General features: G+C 39.7%; 1 protein-coding gene across 4 annotated transcripts in view; it reads left to right on the forward strand.

Moving 5' to 3' along the window:
• inpp4b (inositol polyphosphate-4-phosphatase type II B) overlaps positions 1-21431 on the forward strand; it is a 259571-nt gene that overhangs the window by 24208 nt on the left and 213932 nt on the right. For all 4 annotated transcript variants that reach the window (XM_038271096.1, XM_038271098.1, XM_038271099.1 and 1 more), the window contains exon 2: positions 4031-4075. In XM_038271096.1, coding sequence (XP_038127024.1) covers positions 4031-4075 — 45 coding nt within the window. The remainder of the gene's footprint in view (positions 1-4030; positions 4076-21431) is intronic.

The following is a 21431-nucleotide window of genomic DNA, read 5'->3' on the forward strand; positions in this document are numbered from 1 at the left end:
CTCCTATGATGCAGTTCAGTTTTATTCAATACAAATTAATTCAGCTTATTTCTATAGCTCCAGTTCACATCATGTTATGAAATCTCACTTTATAGATCCAGGTTGGTCAGATCATCCTGTTAAATTAAATATTCAAAGTTTTCTATTGAAGGAAAATCAGCTGGTTGCATCTAGTAATTCACTTTCAGGACATGCTCCACCTGGATGAGCATGTGGGGATGATTCGCACTTGCATTTTGTTGTTGACTCTTTAGCAATACCTCACACCAATAATGCATGCATGGACAGTGGAGAGGAAATCTGTCTTTTAACAGCAAGAAACCAACAGAGCCAGAACAAGGTTCAGTGTGAGAGGCCTTCTGCTGAGGCCGACTGGGGTTCAAGGATGGAAGAGAAGAAAATCCAGTTAGTCACAGTAAAAGAAACAGGACTAAATCTGAAAAACAGGCCAAGCTCCAACATCTATAATCTAAGGTGTTCTCTCCAGGATTAAGTGACCGTTGATCAGGAAGACATCAGATGAAACTATCATGAGGAAAAACAGAGAGAGCATTAAGGTTGAAAATAAGAGTTCGGCATTAGATAAAAAAAATCCAACATGCATATTGATATGACTACAGCATGGCAAACAGGAACCGCTGCTATGCATCAAGTCACAGCTGCTGCAGGCGCTGCATTAAGGTATAAACAACAGCTAGTTTTTAAATCTGAAACTTTAATAAGTGGAATGAGATATTGCTGTGATACTGTGACTTAAATGAAATTAAAATCTAATGATCTGTCTAATAAAATCTAATTTACCTATGAGGGAAAACAAGCGATTGGTATGCCATGAAAAGCAGTACCGTTAAAACATCAAAACAAACCACTTTTCTTGGTTAAATAAAAACAAAAAAATTAAATACAACAATTTAATTATAATTTGTAAGTTATTTATACACTCACCGGCCACTTTATTAGGTACCCCATGCTAGCAACGGGTTGGACCCCCTTTTGCCTTCAGAACTGCCTCAATTCTTTGTGGCATAGATTCAACAAGGTGCTGGAAGCATTCCTCAGGGAGTTTGGTCCATATTGACATGATGGCATCACACAGTTGCCGCAGATTTGTCGGCTGCACATCCATGATGTGAATCTCCCGTTCCACCACATCCCAAAGATGCTCTATTGGATTGAGATCTGGTGACTGTGGAGGCCATTTGAGTACATTGAACTCATTGTAATGTTCAAGAAACCAGTCTGAGATGATTCCAGCTTTATGACATGGCGCATTATCCTGCTGAAAGTAGCCATCAGAAGTTGGGTACATTGTGGTCATAAAGGGATGGACATGGTCAGCAACAATACTCAGGTAGGCTGTGGTGTTGCAACGATGCTCAATTGGTACCAAGGGGCCCAAAGAGTGCCAAGAAAATATTCCCCACACCATGACACCACCACCACCAGCCTGAACCGTTGATACAAGGCAGGATGGATCCATGCTTTCATGTTGTAGACGCCAAATTCTGACCCTACCATCCGAATGTCGCAGCAGAAATCGAGACTCATCAGACCAGGCAACGTTTTTCCAATCTTCTATTGTCCAATTTCGACGAGCTTGTGCAAATTGTAGCCTCAGTTTCCTGTTCTTAGCTGAAAGGAGTGGCACCCGGTGTGGTCTTCTGCTGCTGTAGCCCATCTGCCTCAAAGTTCGACGTACTGTGCGTTCAGAGATGCTCTTCTGCCCACCTTGGTTGTAACGGGTGGTTATTTGAGTCACTGTTGCCCTTCTATCAGCTCGAACCAGTCTGGCCATTCTCCTCTGACCTCTGGCATCAACAAGGCATTTCCGCCCACAGAACTGCCGCTCACTGGATGTTTTTTCTTTTTTGGACCATTCTCTGTAAACCCTAGAGATGGTTGTGCGTGAAAATCCCAGTAGATCAGCAGTTTCTGAAATACTCAGACCAGCCCTTCTGGCACCAACAATCATGCCACGTTCAAAGTCACTCAAATCACCTTTCTTCCCTATACTGATGCTCGGTTTGAACTGCAGGAGATTGTCTTGACCATGTCTACATGCCTAAATGCACTGAGTTGCCGCCATGTGATTGGCTGCTTAGAAATTAAGGGTTAACGAGCAGTTGGTGTACCTAATAAAGTGGCCGGTGAGTGTATGTGGAGTTTATGAAGGGTTCAAACTCCTCCCACTCAGTTCACTGCGGTGTGAAAAACACAGACAGAACCTGTGGGTCGAGTTTGCAAACTCACTGGCTAACTCTGGATCTCTACTCATTCCTTCCAAGGAAAAAGCTCAACAAAGCTTTGAAAACCGCCTGAAAAAAAGTCAGCAGATTCCAAACACTTGGAAATCAGAAGGATAGAAGAAGCAATGATCAAATAGAGAAATGCATGCCCTTAGACGAGCAGCGGTCGAACAGGTGATGCAACTATTAGGTGAAGCCAAAAGGTAAACCAGAAGGTAATAGATGAAACCAGGAGCAACTGAACAGTGGCAAAGGTCAAAAAACATGGAGTTGCAGCAAAAAAATACACTCCCCATTTCTCAGCAGCAATACAACCGGCTGTGTATTATTTGGAGAACATGTTATTCTATTTATTTATGTATGAATGTGGTAGTGCTGGACATCCGTATTTCCCTGTCCTGAATTTCCGAACACTGAGATTGAATTACACGGCGTATAATTCAGTCTGGTAAACCGCTGTGTAAACAACCTATCAATCTGACTGGCCAGGCTACAGAATCACAGCTGCCAGAGAAGAGAATGACTAAAATCTGTCTAGTCTTTATAAATGATCCATGTTTCATTTAATGTCTGATATCTAAACTCTTGTGGCTTCAATACATTATATATTATCCAGTATATTTGGCCCATTAGTGGAGTTGATGAGCCTTAGAGGGTCCAGTTGTGTCTGTGGGAACATCAGCCATGCCACTGTGTGCAGCGCCAACCTGCAGGTGTTTCATCTGCTCTGTGTTTGAGCCGTACTGTCGGACTGGGAGAGTGATGAATGACAGGCACCACTGCTGACAGATGATAGAGCCAGTCAGTTCACTGCTCATCTTTTTAGGCATGAGCCCTCAAGGACAATCTATAGCAGAAACTCTTGTTTGAACAGCCTGACAAAGTTGTTAGAGTTTTGCATAATCTAAACGAACAGTTCTAGGAGTATGTCACACTCTCAGAATTTTAAAGTAATATTCAATGCTAGCTAGCTATTTTCTTATTGTACTAGTTTCCACAATTGGAGCTCTAGTACACATTGTCTCTTTTTGTCTCATGACTAACTTTAAATGATTGGTTTGAGATAATTTGGTTGATTTTTAAAGGTATCTGTATATGGAATGTTGTGACAGAGCAGGTTTCCTGGTAACTAGATGAAAGCAGGAGTTCAGAGCTGTGGTGTGAATGGAAGTAAAGAATGTAGGGAGCAGGAAAGGTCGGTCAGGATGCGACCGAACAAGGCTGCGAGGAGACAGAACGCATAGAGATTAAGAAGTGACAAAGTTTTCAGGTCATGTGAGGAATGAGAGCAGATCGTTGCTTCTCAGTCACACTGTGGGAAGACGCAGAGTAGATGAGATTCCAGTGAGCAGCAGGCGGCAGAGTTTGGGTAGTTATACTGCAGAGGCTTGATGAATGATGCTTCCCAGGTGTGCAGGCGGAAAAGAGACTTTGGAAAATGATGCCTCTTATTTACTCACATACTGTCACACACAGAAAACATGGGGGAGGATGAACAAGAGAGCGAACTGACATTCAGGAAGAGGGGAAAGGAAAGGAAGCCACAGGCAGTGAAAAAGGAGCAATGAAAGCTGCACTACGTCAGGAGAAAACAGCGGAGTTGAAAAGTACTAATCCTAAAACAAACATTTAACCGACATCAAATCTCAACTTGGATTTAAACAGAATAATTCCCCCCCCCCCAATAACCCTATGGACCCGGTGACTAAACAAGAAGTTTGTCAAGAAAACTTTAAATGATACAACTACTATCTTCATATTTCTGTCTTTTCTCTGTCCCACAGCTGGATCTTCAACTCTGAAGCTGCGGCAAGTCGAGTTCAGCATCGGTAAGCCTCTGATCCACCACACCGTTATTACATCATAGGATGGGCATTATGGCGGAGTGTGAAGTGCAGCTAGTTTATGTCTTTCTTTCTCTCTCTGTCTTTTCTGTCTCTCCTTCTCTCACTCTCTTTCGGTGTTTTGCAGATTTTTGTTCTCCTTGCACAAAATAACATTATTTGTATCTGGGTACACACAACAGGACCTTAGAAACTTTAATGAAAACTGCCCAGTAGGAAAATAAGTTTCCTAAAAATGGTTAAGAAAAGAAACTTTTTTAACAGATAAAGTTTATATGGCTTTAGCGTTGAGAGGGTGCTGCGGTTTAGTTTTTTTTAGGATCACTCATAGATGAGACATTGAAAAACAAATCTCACATAGCAAATAAAAGAAATAGGATTTTTTTTTTACTTTGCAGGTTTGAACAATATCAAACATAAGCTATATTACAAAGCAAGAATAATACTTTGTTTTTATGTGATATTGGCCGTATTAGAGTTGTGCTATTTTGGTAATTTAATGCATTTATTTATTGTATCATAGACGGCCATAAGAATAATTAAGGTTTCGGCTCCAAAAAGAGAACACCACAGGACTGTTTCTAAAGTCATGAATACTAAAATTTATGCATTACAAACACTATTAGTTCTGCAGATGGCCTTTTAGCACTTGCTCTGCCAAAATTTTTACCGGGAATAATGAGAGAGGTAGAAGACAGAAAAGGGACTTCTAACAGCCCTTTGCAAAGACCATACTCAAACAAATATGTTTCTGCAGCTGGAGTCAAACAATGATACGCCTGGAAAATGATTTCACTGCTGTTCAAATGTGCTTCTGTTTAAACAATAACAATACTGTAACAGGACATTTTAAATTGTATAAAAGCGGGTGTGAAAATGTTTAGATTTGACTTATTTTGGGTTTAAAGTTCTGTTTTGTACTGAAGCCCACAGCTTAGACTCATTCAGAATCAGTCTTCTTCCTAAATACCTATTTTCAGTTAAGTCAATACTTTTATTCTACACCACTCTAGATGTGATGTGCATGTTTGATTTTAGAAAAAAAAATCATTTCGATGACAAGGTGTAGCTCTGACCTTAAAGTTTTTTTGTTGGTTTAGTTTAGTTTAGTTTATTTAAGATCCCCATTAGCTGTAGCAAGCTACAGCTATTCTTCCTGGGGTCCAACAACAAAATATGAAATAAAAAATTACAAATGAAATAAAATTATGTGGACATTAAAACAACATCTCCCATAATCTATACATATACATATATACATACATATATACCGATATACATACACAGAAACAATCCAAACTAATCAAAACAAACTACAAAGCATAGCAAGTGAAGAAGACTGTGTACTCCCTCACAGTCCTAATCGTGTTTTACCTCTATATTTATTAAATGTTCTTTCAATGGTCTTTTAAATTTCCTTAAATCAGTTATCAATTTAATGCAATTTGGCAGTAAATTCCATGCTTTCATACCTCTATACATAACAGTTCTTATTAAGGCATTTGACTTTGCTTTAGGCAAACTAAAGTTTCCTTCAGTTGCATGCCTAGTCATGTATTCGTGATTCTCCGAACTAAAAGTAAGGTTTGTAAATAAAATATAAGGTGTTTTTAATACAGATACATTTCTAATCATAACAGTCAATGAGTATGAAAGTCTGTCTTTAACCAACAACCAGTTTAAAAACCTGAAATCTAAATTAGTAATTTTTTCTTAAAATAAGTAAATTTTTTCTTGATTTAAGGAGTTAAGTGAGACACTTAGCCAAAGGAAAATGACAATTCAATTTAAATAAATAAAAAATAATCGCATTTTCTTGTTTCAAGAGCATATTATCTAATTATCTTATGAGTGTAAAGCAGAGTTAAAATACTCATTCCATTGGCAAATCATATTATTTGCCTACTCAAATTAAGGGTAAATACACTTAATTTAAGAGATTCTTACTCACTTCTAGTTATTTTTTGCCCTGTGGTTTTTTAACCCCAGAGCTATGTGACTTTTTTTTTGGGGGGTCCTTGGTAAAGCACAGTGCCAGCGCGTCCATGATCTGTGGCCTACATGGAAAAGCATGACCTGCTGGTAAATAATTCAATCCAAGAGCACAAACATGATAGGCATAGCAGCATCCACATTCTTGTGAGGTAGAGTGTGTCGTAGGATCTTCACGGGGAAGTGGTGCTGATGCATAAAGACTCAGTGGATACAGGAGAGCATATTGCTGCAGCCTGAGTATCTAGCCGTGTTATTCCCCACAGATTAAAAGAGCCCTTCTTAATTTGCTGAGATCTGGTAGCAACTAATGGCTTGTGAAGAACACAGAGTGACCCAGAACCTGTGAGCAGGAGGCCTAATAAGGGCCACCAGTTTGATAGATCGATGTTTTTCCTTCATTTGCTTTTAAACCGAAGCACTTGTTTTACTCAGTGCACACAATACCTAACTATATATCAAAGCTTGATCTGCCCGTCTCTGTGGAACAGCTCCAAAGCAGACTGTAGACCAATATGTTCTCTAAAAGCATGTGAGGGTGTTTAAGGAGGATTTATGCTCTTGTTTTGTTCTTTTTTCAATTCCTGTTTAAGGAGATTGTATATGTGAATGAGCTGCAGCTGCTCCATATTCCACAGCTGTGAAAAATGTGTATAATGTGCCTTAACTGTTTTAATGTTTGTGTGTGTGTTTTGGGGTGTGGGGGGGGCAATTAACATTTAATGAGATAACTGTAGGGAAACACATTTTTACTTGAACAATGCTTTGCTAAGATGGTGATTAAAGGGAAACGGCTTAACTTTTGCATAAATTTCTGCTTGTTTATCATAAAAAAACCTCTTAGTCTGTTTGAATTAGACAAACCGAGGTTTTTTTCTGAATGGCTGATGCATCCTGATAGTTAGTGTTTACTCCTGCCAATGTTTCTGTACTTCTAAGTAGTATCATGTAGTATTTTTGTACTTCAGTCAGTCAGGATGTCTTTCGCTCTGCTTCTCATCATTCTCTGATGATTCCCATTTGTGGTTAGTGGAGTAAAACTAAAGGGCTGGACCCTCCGTTTAAAGCAGATTGAGGAAAATAAATGGAGGAAATGGCCATGTAACTTTAAGTACATCTTTTTCAAGCTGCCTTGGTTCAAATTCACTTCGTTTAAACCCTAACTTTAAATGAAACACAGATTTGAAAGGTTAGAAGCATTTATGCTTTTAAATGAAACACAGATTTATGCTGAATGATTATGATCAATTCCACACTTATTTTTGTCTTAAAAAAGTAATAAAACAATAATTATATATGAAGATTCAGACTGACTTTCTAAATACTTATTCACGCTGTTGTGAGTCAGAAGCTGCAAGTTGCAAGTTTGTGTCTCTCCCTCTGAAAATGTACTGTACATGATGGTTTCAATGTACTTTTTGATTTTCGATATCAAGTCTTGGTTAACATTTTTAAAATTTCTAATAAAATGTCACACAGATTTTTAAAATAGCGTGGCCAAAATAACCTGAAGAGTTTTTATTCACCTTCGGCTGCAAAAATATCAACACTAATATGTCTGTAGTTCAAGGGAAAGTAAGTTCATTTAAACAGTCGTTTTTAAAAACAAATAGGAAGCAGGAAGGGTTGACATTTTTAAATAAAACTGTTTCAAAACTGTCCCGAGTTTAGCTTCATCCAGCTTTCCATCTACACTCACAGCTTCCCTGCCTGTAAAACAGCATCAGTCCTTAAATAGCCTGAAAAATGCTCCGGTTGGTCTCAGAGCTCGTTACTGGTAGGAACACTGGTTTCCTCTCAGCATTAGCTTCTCTTATCCCTCATGCTAAACACCAGATATACAGAGGTCCCAGAGAGAGAATCTGATTGTTGTGAATAACTGTAAAAAATATTGTTGCAATAAAGTTCATTATGGAACTGCTGTTTCTCAGTTTTAGGACTCTAACTGAGAACTGTCACACTTTCAATGTGGAAAATATTAAGATGATATTCTGTTTATCAACAGGAGGCAGTATTTTAAACTGCCTAGATACTGCATCCAATGAGTTAAATCTTCATTGGAGATCATCTTTTCATTTAGTGAGATCATGAGGAAAAGTCAGTGAGACGCAACAATGAGGAAAACTCGGGAAGTGAGGTTGTTTTAGCATATAACTAGTAAATACTGGTTTTAGCTGCAGTCCATAATTCTCCCAGTGTAGCCACACAGCTTGTAGATTTCTGGAGCCCCTCCCTCAGGTCCTTTGACTGCTCAGCAACCCCGCTTCTGTTGGTGAGCCCCAAGGCAGCTGTGGCTGCGATGCAGCAAATCACCATCAGTGCATGAATTAATGGCTGAATGTAGTTTAAGTGTTTTAGTCAAGCCTCCTGACAAAAAAAAAGGACTATATAAGTGCAGGTTATTTACCATCCTTGGTTGATGATTTGCACACAGCTCTGTATAGACGCCCTAAGCCTGAAATATTGTTTTATAAGCTAATCCTGCTTTAATCCTCTTCACAACTTCCTCCCGACCTTCCTTGTGTTTATTTCTAGAATATTACAAAAACATTATTTATTCCTGCAGGGAAGTTCAATTATTTAAGCAGTTTGACATAAAAGATAAACATTTAAACACATTATAGATAAAACGATGCGCCGGACGACTGATATTTTTGGCCAAAGTTAGTGTTTTTTTTTTATTGTATCAGTGTTGGCTGATGCGTTCTCCTACTCATCAGTTGAAGCTCATTGCTGCTCCCTCCATCTGCTATCCATTGTCAATGACTTGTGTCATGATGGGTTTTCAGGTTCCTAACCCAAGTGCAGAACACACTCTGAGACAGGGAAAAATTCAACAGTTTATTGAACAAGGCACAGATAAATGCACAGATCCAGGGGGTTATCAGATCCAGGATTGGTCAGGACTGGGTTTACTGATCTGAAGATGAGCAGAGCAGCAGAGAGGGGGAGCCTGGAGAACCCAGAGGCAGGAAGTAGGCAGAGGGCTAAGACTTCAGACTTATCAGTGTTCAGATCCAGAGTCTTCCTTCCGATCCTCTTCTTGAGGGCGGGCAGGCAGGTTCAGACAGTTAGAGTCTTCAGGTGAGCTCCTGAGAGTCGGCAGGCAGATTTCAGCAGATGAAACTCTTCCAGAGTTCCAGGGTTCAGTCAGGTTTCTTCCTAGGAGGCAGAGAAGACAAAAATGATCAGGTTCAAGTTCAAAGTTCAGGGGAGTCAGAGAATCAGACAGGCTGGTTGGCTCAGGCTTTGCTAACCATAACTGGCTTAACACTCTGGCGCTGGAGTGTAGTCCTGCTGCTGCTTATATGCTGGTCTCCTGATGACTGATGGATCGCAGGTGTGGTGGTCAGCTCAGCTCCAGGAGACCTTGAGGCGCCCTCTGCTGGAGGAAGGTGGACAGACCTCCAGATCCCAACGACTTGTATGATTTGTTCATAAATGTTTTTATTTTGTTTAAACAGAAAATGGCATGAGTCGTCCTCATTGCCACTTTTTTTCATCATGTAAATAAAGGAAGAAAAAGAAAATATCGAAACCAAGAAAATAGATGTATAATTGCTCCTCTCTGCAGCATTTATCTTAGAGGCTGCAACCTGCAGCCCTGTTCTGCCTGCTCCTGTTCCAGCTGCTGGGAGTGCTTGTGTAGTAGAACATAGCCAACAACTCTATGCACAAATCAGCACTGCATGAAAAGTGAGATTTTCGTCCCCGTAAACTCCCGCAGATCTGCCTGATTTTCGTCAGTTTCCGACAATTTGCAACCCGTGCTTGTCCGCGTTTGTCGTGCCACAAATTGTCGGAAACGTACCATGACGTATGTGGGGAGCGATCAGCTGTACTAATGACCCTAATTAGCATATGAATGCAGCAAACCCGCGCGGCTGGCCAGGTCTGGCTTGAATAACCTACTCAGTATTGGCTGAAACCACTATTCTCAAACAAATGAAATCGCTCGTGATTGGCAGCAAAACCACACGTGGCCACGCCAGGATTTAATTTTCTTACTGAGTATTGGACGGAACCACTTCTTTTTAAACAAGTAAAGTCGCTCGTGATTGGTTGGCATATATATATATTTACATATAAATTTACATATATATTTATTCATATATATATATATATATATATATATATATATATATTCATTCATATATTTATTCATTCATATGATGTGTATTTATGTTATCCTACACTACTAGACAATTATTAGGCTACCATCAAGGACATGAATGAATTTATACAGGAAATGAACATTTGCCAGGAAGCTGTTTATGCAAAGAAAGAGCTTTATTGAAACACACACACACACACACACAACTATATACAACGCGTATCCAAACACATGCGTTTCTAAAAATTAAAAGTCCGTGAACGGTCCGTTTGCTTCCTCGGGGTTGGAGGTAACGGGCAGCATTCCCTCCGAGGAAGGTCCGATGTGCAGACGCCTAGTGTGCGTGGCCCTGTACTTCGGCATCGCTTCTAACCGGGACTGCAGCTTAACACAGAGTTCAGTGAGATCCGGCCTACGAAATGGCAGCGACCGTACAATCCATCCAGAGACACCGCCGAGGAAGGCGGACTTCCAGAGTTCCACTTCCTCATCTGCTAGCACACTCTGCCTCGCTTTCAGCAGCTGAAAAAAAAAAACAATGAATCAGCGCACTGCGTATGGACACAACACATCTATCAATGCACCTGAAAAATAGTCACCAAATAAAGTCTTACCCTCTTTCTTCTGGCCCGACTCCGAGCAGATAGCCTCCGCACGCAGCGTGTTGGCTGGCAGCGTATATCTGAAGCTCCTGCGTACCGTCTGAAAATACGTCTTACAGGCAGCTGGAAAACAATTAAATGAGAGTGGTATGAATAAAAAATCAAACGCAAGTCACAGTAACAAGGAAGGAGAAAACATTAAAACAAGTCACTTACACACAATGTCGTCTTTATCAACATCGTGCAAATCTGGACTTGCTGTATGGCTCCGAGCAAATAGGAGGCCTGTGAAAACAAAATGTAAAGCTATGATCGGTATCCATCCGTATCCATTTCCTTTTACCGCAGAATGAAAGCATATTCTTTAAATCTTACCCTTGCTCCGGTTCATAGCGCCTGCAATTAGTCTCCGAGTTGTGAAGACGGCGTACTGCTTCCTGTGAATCACAAAAAATACACTTTAATAAAGCTTGTTCTTGCAAGGCTACTATTAGCCGCTATTAGACGTAGCTTAGGCTAGGCTGCTTTTAGCTTAGCAGGCAGTAATCGAACATATATTTACCGCTAGCATCTCTTCTTTGAGTTCGTCTTGTTCGATGCAGAGTCGCCATCGCGTCCAAGAGGAGTTTTACCCCGAAATCCCCCATTCTCCGCTCCAGACCGCCTGCACAAAGCAAAGCATCCATCCTCCACTGTGGCTGCAGACCCCTCCGCTCCGAGTTTCTTGGAGATCGTACAGAGCATGCGCGAGATGAACCAGGGTTTCCGCGGATCAATAAAAATAATTAAAAAATCATTCTTTTTTTTTTTTTTTTAATCAAGGCCTTAATTGGCACTAAAATTATTTAAATATGTTTATCGAAGTATTTATAATTCTTTAATAAAAAATGCTTATAAAAACAATTTCGTCAGATATATTATATCGCTCCAGGTGGAGAAAAAGCTAGAGGATATATATATACGTATATATGTGTGTGTGTGTGTTTACATACATACAGGAGTCATGGAACTGTGCTTACAGCTCCTTCATATTTCATGTACACTAATAACTTGTGTACATGGTTCTTGATGATGGCATTAAAATCATCTCAAATAGCATTAAAATAGCATTAAATTAGAGTCACTCATTCCTGTATGAACCCTGTGAGCGCTTAATTTAATATGGCATATTAAAAAAATCCCACCATCATCCAGCATATGTTCAGTTTCTGCCCAAATATATATATATATATTTTTGTAACGGGGATAAGGATAATTCAAAACTGCTTTTTTTTTAATGAACTTGTTCACTACTTCCAAACTCAGCATCTCTTTTCATTCCTGTAATAAGAAGTTTCTTTTGAATGGATTTGATTAAAGTTTAAGTCCCTCGGTATAAAATAAATATTTTGATGGAGATGAGAAATCTGCTTCCTCGTTGGTGAATAACCAATAGTTTGGATCCAATCATTTAAATAAACGGTGTTAGTTTTTTTTTTTTTATATATAAGAATTGTGCTATAATTTCTAGTCACCGATCTGTTGCTGCTATATTTTAATTTGACGAACCGGAATTTGCCGATGTTCTTTTTCCTGTTTGGTGCGATTGCAATTGCGGATCTTGACCTGGCCGGAGCTTATGACCACAGTGTACCAATCTTCTGATGGCTACTTCCAACAGGATAATGCGCCATGTTATAAAATGAATCATCTCAGACTCATTTCTTGAAACTTTTCCACTTAAGTAATTGTGAATTGAGCATATTGACAGACAACATTTTATTTTTTATCTTAAATGCAATTTTTTTTTTTATAATTACTGCTCTAAATGTATTGCTCTGTCAGCTAAAGATCTGTTTTGGTCTCTATACTTTAATTAAATAAATCAATTCAAGCTAAAACGTAAGAGGCTATACTGAGCCTGATCTCTTTGTGTTGTTACCTTTCAGAAAAATGTCACTTGGTGTAAAACCCCCCCTGCAACCCTGATTTGCATTTGTATAGCTCACAGCATGTTCATTTACATGTTAAAGCCTCCCCTAGAATTCCATGGGGGGGAGGCATGGGGGGAACACTGCCTAAGAGAGTCCACGTCAATTTCTGACAATTTACGGGAGTTTTCGGCGAAGCCTGCAAATTGTCGTAAACTGCCGCTAACCTGAAGTTCCACGACAATCTACAGTGCCGCATATTGACGAAAATCCCACTTTTCATGCAGTGCAGATTACCTCAATGTGCGCAGAAAGAGAAAGAACTGCACTTGGATTCCTGTAGGTGACCATACCTGCGCGTCATCCAGGGGAAACTGTGCACCACTAAGCTGGTGGGTATTCTCTTTGTTTTTGGTTTTGATTAGGTAAAGAAAAACATTTAATGGAGGCAACATCATTTTGACCTCTGAATCCCAGTGGATTTTATTTAGTGGCATCATATTTTTTTGGGCTGTTTTTTTCTGTCCTTTCAATTTTTTTTTAAGTAAGACATCGAGAAATACATCTGTAAAAACACAGAAGTGCTGGGTCGAAGTCATGATGTCATCAAAACCAGTGTTCAGGTCAAATCGCACTTCAAAAAACAAAACTGCTGAATTGATCTAAGCAATGAATAGCAATACATTTAAGTTGCTGGATCATCTTGTGGAGATGTGCATAAAGTGGATAGAACCACGTGATAAAATCAGCTGAATTTTAGATTCCAGGTCACTCAGGTCTTCAGCATTAAAAAAATTCATTATGAGGCTATACCACGGGTCCCAGTCACTCTGAATAAACACACCGTAGTAACTGAAGTCTCCAAGGACGAGCAAACATTATTACTCAAATTGCACAGTTGTTGTTGTAATTTGGGAATCTGTCCCAATTTGCTTTGGCAGTTGAGTAACCTGACTGAAATTGCCAGCTAGGACATTGTTGAATTAATTTGCACCTAAGCTAAGGCAGGCAATTTACCGTAATCAACAGAAGGATCTGCAAATGTAATTTTCTTGAAGGCACTCCAAATTTTTTCACCTTTTTTTTTTCCTGCTCTCCAATCCATTATTTGAGTCTGTGACATTTTAATGAGCCATATTCCTCCTCCCCTCACCCATCTTTCTCCCTCATTACCTCCTCACCCGCCCCACTTAGACTTCCTTCCTAAACTAAAAGTTTCTCTAGTGGACTCTCTTGTCCAGTCTTGTCACTCTCTCCACTTCCTTTTCCTGAATTGACTGTGAATTTTCTTTAACCCACTCAGGTTCCAAAATGTCCCCAATATTTTTTTGGTGTTTTTACAAAGTAAAAATAAATAGATTTACATTTATGTTAAAAAAATAAATAAAATAAAGTAAAGAAATAAAAACTTATTTTATTCACTGTGTGACAGTCTGTTTGGTTGAGTTCGATTACCTGTTTCTTACTTCTTGCAACATCAGAATAAAGTGAAACCAAAAACAATTAAAGTATGTTTGCTTCTTTAAACACAGTGGTTTACTTACATCTTCTTAATGTGTGGTAGAATTGTGAGCTGAATCAATCAATTTTGGATTCTCATCCACAGCCTCCTCCCTGGTTTTGTTCCCTTCCTTCAGACAGAACCAGTGAGACTGACTGAGGTTTACAGGCTGCCATTTTACCCACTTTTGCTTTAGTTCATTGCCTATTAGGCAGATGCACAGGGAGTTAATTTCATTCATATAGCAGCTTTCTCTGTCCCGATTTCAGCACTGATGCATGGTCTTATTACTAATTTCACACACCTGCTTAGCTCCGCCCAGTTTTCATTACCCACTCATCTGATCCACCTGCATTATTCACTAAATAACCAGCTTTCAGACCAGTTATCAGTGCCAGAATTTTTTTGAGACTTTGATGAGACTGATTCCAGCATTCCTGAGTTCTGACTACCTGATCCTGCCTGTTCCTGTTTGATCTGTTTGCCTTACCTGTCTTCTGACTCCTGCCCCATCTCTGCTTACTTGTGTACCAAGCAGAACCACTGAGCCAGCCTGCGCACATCCAGCCTGCCAACCGTGAATTGTACCTGGAACTGTTACCTGACTCTGTCCTGGGTTCAGACAGACTTACTCACAAGCGGAGCATTAAGGCTTTAACATTAATGCTCTGCTTGATATGAATAATATCAATCTTTATTGGAAAATGTTTTGGGATTATTTTATGCAGATCTGTGGGCAGACATGTTTAATTGGAATGACAGTGAGAGAGAAAGAGTAAGGAAGGAGAGAAATACACCTTACCATCTAATCTGATTTTACATATTTATGTTTCGGCACAGTGGCCTGCTGGAGCATAGAAATATGTTAAGGTCGACCTTCTGACCTCTGGTATTACCTACAGGAAGTGAAGCAGAGACCATCTACACTCACTGAATAAAGCTGGAGCAACAGTCTCACTGTGGCTTCCTCACCTCACATTGAAGTTCACCATTACCATGAACTGGGAAGGCCAAAAAGGAAGGAAGCTTTCCACATGGACAGGACGAGGGAAATACTGAGCTGTTTGGCCAGAAAAAGGAAAATCTTTCTGATGTATTAACACTAAGTCGTCTGTTAAACAAGGTGGTGGCTGCATTATGGTGAGGATCTGAGTGACGGTTTGCAATGCAGATATAATGCGAAAGGAAAACACCATTGTGGTTCCGATCCAACCTGGTGTTCTGAAAGAACAATGATCCAATCACACAAAAACATATGGACTGGCCCCAACTTCAGCATCACATTAGAAGCCATAAAACAAAACAAACCTATTCTACACATCCTGACAAGACGGCTTTTCGCACCATGAAGTTTGCTGGCAGCTTGCTGATAGCTGCAAAAAACAGGGGTTAATGTACAAATTGCTCGGGGGCATGTAGTTCAAATTAGCGGAGCTGCTTGAATATATGAGCCGGTTTTATTTAAACCACCATGCTGATTATTATGGACCCAAATCTTGTAATTAAGATTCACTGATATTTCATGTTGTGTAATCATCATAGCCTTGAATGAGAGGAATTCAAATGCTTCATCAAATTCCTAAAACAGAAGTGGCCTTTATGGCTTTGGGTGTTTGAAAACCTTTGATTTGTGACTAAAACCTGCAGTAAGTTTCCTCCGAGAAATGCTAAAGTAAACAAACTTGTCTTGCAGGATCTTTCCTTCATCAGTTCAGACATGCGGCTCTGATCAATCCACATTTTGTGTTTATATGCTTTATCACACAGCAACAAGTATAAATAAAACACTTTATGCCACTACTGTAATGACCAAGCTGCAGCAGAAACCCTGACTCTCAGCTGCTGTTGGTTTCAGGTCACATGAACATAGTTTCATGTGAGCAGATTTCTTCAGGGTTCTTTCTGCATAAGCAAATACCAGACCTCTTTGATGTTAGTCCAAACTTCCTGGTTTCCAGAATGAAGAGCTGAATATGAAATTAAAATAACCCCTGAGAGATGATGCCTGAGGTCTGCTGCGCTGCAGGATGTCTAACAGTCTTGTCTTACCAACCTTTTTACTGGCTGCTGAAAGGATCTGAGGCTGAATGATGTTATTCATTCTGCTTAACAGTTTGGGTATTTATACAGATTTCATGCTTTGCTGTTGAAATTGTTGCAGCGATGCTTCTGAATGACTTTTAGAAAAGCATACAGAGTGCCTGCTCAAATCCTCAGTCATGGGGGGTCATGGCAACCACAAAGCAAGCTGACTCTGCAGGCGAACAGACTACATCATTATCATCATCATACAAAGCGTGCCAATCAAATGGCTGCAACTCAGTGTATTTTGACTTTTAGTTCAGAATGGTGACTGACAGTTATTCCTTTCTGGCTGATACTGAGCAAAACCTCACAGGGACATTTTAAAATGTCTGCTGCTTGGATTCAAGGCAGTTCGAAAGGCAAAATGGAGTCCAACCTGTTGCTAGCAGGATGGAGCCAATGAAGTGGCTGAGTGTGTGTTCATTCAACAATTTGTTAACAGATTCTCTGTCATTTTAACAAACCGCTCTGTGGAAAAGGTCTAAATCACATTAAATAGCATATTTTTCCATCTGTGCATCAGAAATGTGTAATCTTTTGGTTTTCTTTCCTGGTGGAGCACTGCTATAAAAACCTTTTATAAACAATGTTGAGGGTAATTTACAATATTAACATAAAACAAACTGGAGCTTTAGCATTGATTAAAAAAAAAAAACCTGAGCAGGGGAAAATCAAATGTTTCATCACCTGCACCATTGAAATCAAACCTTTTGTTTTACTGGGTTGTTTAAAAAAAAAAACTAAGTTGGTTATTGAACATCTGAAAAAAAAGTGTGGCATTGCTCAGTCTGTAAGAATAGGGGGAGTGGTGGCCTAGTTGTAAGAGCACCACGCTTGGGTCCCGGAGGTTCTGAGTTCAAGTTCCACTCTTTCCCAGAGACTGCCACTCTTGGTCCCTGAGCAAGACCCTTAAACCCACACTGCTCCCCGCATGCCACATAATGTCAGCCCACTTCTCCCTGAAGGGGATGGGTTAAATGCAGAGAGTGAATTGTCCCCAATAAAGTAATTTACATTACATTACATTTACATTAACTTTTTCTGATGATCAAAACACCATAAAGAATTAGGTGGCTGCAGACGCAGAATACATTAAGGAAGTTCCTTCTCTTTCTGAGGTATTCCCATTTTTTTTTTTTTACAGTGTCCTGTCTGGCAATGTGGCAATAAGAATAATTGTCTTGATGCCAAAAAAAGCCCAACAGATTTTACTTTCACAAGTGGAGCAGTACGGCAATTGCCATATTGCTCCACTTGTTTCATGCGTAAAAATTGCTTTATTATAATTATGCAGGAAGTTTTACAGTTTATGTGGACACTGCAATGTAAATAGAACAGAACAAAAAACAGAAGAAGAAAAAAAAGAGAAAAGATGAAAGAAAGAGGAGATAGAAAGGAGACAATGACAAAACATTTTCAGTCTGCTTCATCACCTGCAACGAGATGCAAAAAGAACAGCACAACCGAAAGACATGGTACGAGATATACAATAAAGCAACACCTTGAAACTATCGCTGAAGTAGTGTTATTTATTTTATTGAGGTAGTCCCATTTTAATGTGCATCTTCATATTACAAATATGCTTTTACTTTTTTAAGACAATCAAATATTGGACTTACCTTAGAAGAAGAGAGACATTTCTGATTTCATTTGATTTCCTTTTAAACAGACTATGTCTCACTGGTTCTATCGATATTCATTCACTTGTTTTCAGTGCTTTGCTTTTGTGGATAAACACCAGGATATAAATCAATGCTTCTCTAAAATGAATCAATGCCGCTTAATCCAGCTTCTACAGATGTAGGGGGCTTTTCTATCTTAACAGGAGCAGTCATTCGTAAAGAGATCAGTATCAAAGAACCCGCTGCAGCATAAACTAATACAGGAAAGATCCCATCATGAGAGTGTGAGTAAACAGGATTATGCTTTCGCTGAATAAAAAATGACTGAGTGAAAAGTTGGTGATCCACAGAGATAAAATATTCAGCAGCTCAAACACTTCTGCAAGTTATTAACCAAATATTCTGATGGTAAAAGCAGATGTGATTTTAAACAAACGGCTCAACATTCCTCTCTACATCTCCTGTGGTTGAAGTATTAATGTTAAAATGGAGAAGAAGGGCCCTCAGATGAGACCTAAATAATATCCACTTAACCAGCCGTTTACCCAGTAAGAACAGTCCACTTGAGTAATTGATTCAGATAAAGAAAAGGTGTTCTGCAAACACTTCAGAGTTTTAACGATGAGGATTAATGAGAAACGGTCACATGAAGTAGAGCTGCTAATGTAGAAGTTACATTCGATGGCCATAGATGATGGCCGAGGTGTGTAAAAAAAGATCATTCTCTGAGGTAGACCTTCATCACCTGAGTAAATCAAAGAAGCAACCAGCCCCGTCTTTCAGATGTTTATCTGATTATAGACTGACTGCATCCTGTTGCTTCACAATCAAAGCCCACTAGCGCTGAATGTTATGGTCTACAGATGACAACAAACCAGAATCCATAATTATTAAGCATCTGTAAGGTGTTTTCAGATTCAGTGGATTTATTCAGACACTAGGTTCTCATAGGTCCCTGCGGCTTTGCCAGTGTGAAGACTTGGTCGTTTATTCCACAGCTAGCAAGACAACCATGAACCCCCAAACCAAACACCACAGAGTGCTGCCCAGGATGATTTGTTTAATCCCACTCCCACTGAATTTCAGAATGATATTGCGCTCGCCTGCTGCCTCATTGTTTGCAATCAATCCCACAGGCTTCCAGCGTTTTAACAGAACTCTGCTATTTCAGTGAAACATCAATGTTTCATTGCAGTACAAGATAAGCAAAATAAATAAAATACATTCAGATGAGATATTTGTGCTTTAAATCACAGATTTTCCACTAAAACAACAAAGTGATCACAAACTCATATAATAGCTGCGTAGCAACAATACATTTATTATCCTGTTCTTGACTCAGCTCCAAATCAATTTGTATTTTTCTGCCCACTGCTTCTCTTATTTGATATGGTCCAAATATGACTGAATGTGGTTATTTGACAATAAAAACAATGAAAGTGAAATTTAATCTGAATTTTTATTTATATATCACATATTAGGCTGTGTTATTTTACTGTAGGTAAGCTGCAGGTCTCCAGAAGCCTTAAAGGATTCAATGTGATTTAGTTTCATATAATCAAAATACATTACAGGATTAATCTCACAAGGTTTTTATCCAAAAAATGGACACATTCTATCTACACTCACCGGCCACTTTATTAGGTACCCCATGTTAGTAACGGGTTGGACCCCCTTTTGCCTTCAGAACTGCCTCAATTCTTCGTGGCATAGATTCAACAAGGTGCTGGAAGCATTCCTCAGGGAGTTTGGTCCATATTGACATGATGGCATCACACAGTTGCCGCAGATTTGTCGGCTGCACATCCATGATGCGAATCTCCCGTTCCACCACATCCCAAAGATGCTCTATTGGATTGAGATCTGGTGACTGTGGAGGCCATTTGAGTACAGTGAACTCATTGTCATGTTCAAGAAACCAGTCTGAGATGATTCCAGCTTTATGACATGGCGCATTATCCTGCTGAAAGTAGCCATCAGAAGTTGGGTACATTGTGGTCATAAAGGGATGGACATGGTCAGCAACAATACTCAGGTAGGCTGTGGCGTTGCAACAATGCTCAATTGGTACCAAGGGGCCCAAAGAGTGCCAAGAAAATATTCCCCACACCATGACACCACCACCACCAGCCTGAACTGTTGATACAAGGCAGGATGGATCCATGCTTTCATGTTGTAGACGCCAAATTCTGACCCTACCATCCGAATGTCGCAGCAGAAATCGAGACTCATCAGACCAGGCAACGTTTTTCCAATCTTCTATTGTCCAATTTCGATGAGCTTGTGCAAATTGTAGCCTCAGTTTCCTGTTCTTAGCTGAAAGGAGTGGCACCCGGTGTGGTCTTCTGCTGCTGTAGCCCATCTGCCTCAAAGTTCGACGTACTGTGCGTTCAGAGATGCTCTTCTGCCCACCTTGGTTGTAACGGGTGGTTATTTGAGTCACTGTTGCCCTTCTATCAGCTGGAACCAGTCTGGCCATTCTCCTCTGACCTCTGGCATCAACAAGGCATTTCCGCCCACAGAACTGCCGCTCACTGGATGTTTTTTCTTTTTCGGACCATTCTCTGTAAACCCTAGAGATGGTTGTGCGTGAAAATCCCAGTAGATCAGTAGTTTCTGAAATACTCAGACCAGCCCTTCTGGCACCAACAATCATGCCACGTTCAAAGTCACTCAAATCACCTTTCTTCCCCATACTGATGCTCGGTTTGAACAGCAGGAGATTGTCTTGACCATGTCTACATGCCTAAATGCACTGAGTTGCCGCCATGTAATTGGCTGCTTAGAAATTAAGTGTTAACGAGTTGGACAGGTGTACCTAATAAAGTGGCCGGTGAGTGTATATTTTATCTGCAGACTGACCCTTGGTACAGTCAACTATTTTAAAGCAAAATCGTTACACTTTTCTATTTGTCTTTCAAGATAAGATAGATTTAGTAAATGTTTGTGTGCTAATAACTTCAACTGTACTTTAAAAAAACAGTGACTCAAAGGTTTCCAAGGTTACTGAACGCATCTTGATAATTTCCTTGGACCTCACAATCTATTGAAACCCAGGAGCAGCTTGTTCCAGGCTCAATTTAAATGAACGGACGGATGTCTCTCCCAGCCATAAGAACAGGGTTAATGCTGAAGAGTTTGTTTCCTTGTCATATGGTAGAAAATCATGCTCACATCTGAATCAGTCAGAGCTCTGATGCATCTTTGATATTTAGTAAAAAAAGAAACATAATTAGTGCTTCAAAGGTTATAAATGTGCTGGTGAAAGTTGAATCCATGATGCAAATAAAAACATTGGTGATTTTTTATTTTTATTTTTTTTGTCAAATAATGGTTTTATTTTTCTTTATGTATAAGGAGTCAGGACTGAGATGGTGTGTGAAATTTGCTGGTGAATACATTATTCATAGGTCCAGCTTAAATGGCGCTAACATAAACCAGATAAAATCCTGGCTCTTCATTTAACCAATGAACACACGTGCCAGCTAATCTGGTGACAGACAGGCAGTCATGTT

The sequence above is a fragment of the Cyprinodon tularosa genome, unplaced genomic scaffold (genome assembly GCF_016077235.1).
Source record: "Cyprinodon tularosa strain WSP-4 unplaced genomic scaffold, ASM1607723v1 ctg79, whole genome shotgun sequence".
Taxonomy (NCBI): Eukaryota; Metazoa; Chordata; class Actinopteri; order Cyprinodontiformes; family Cyprinodontidae; genus Cyprinodon; species Cyprinodon tularosa.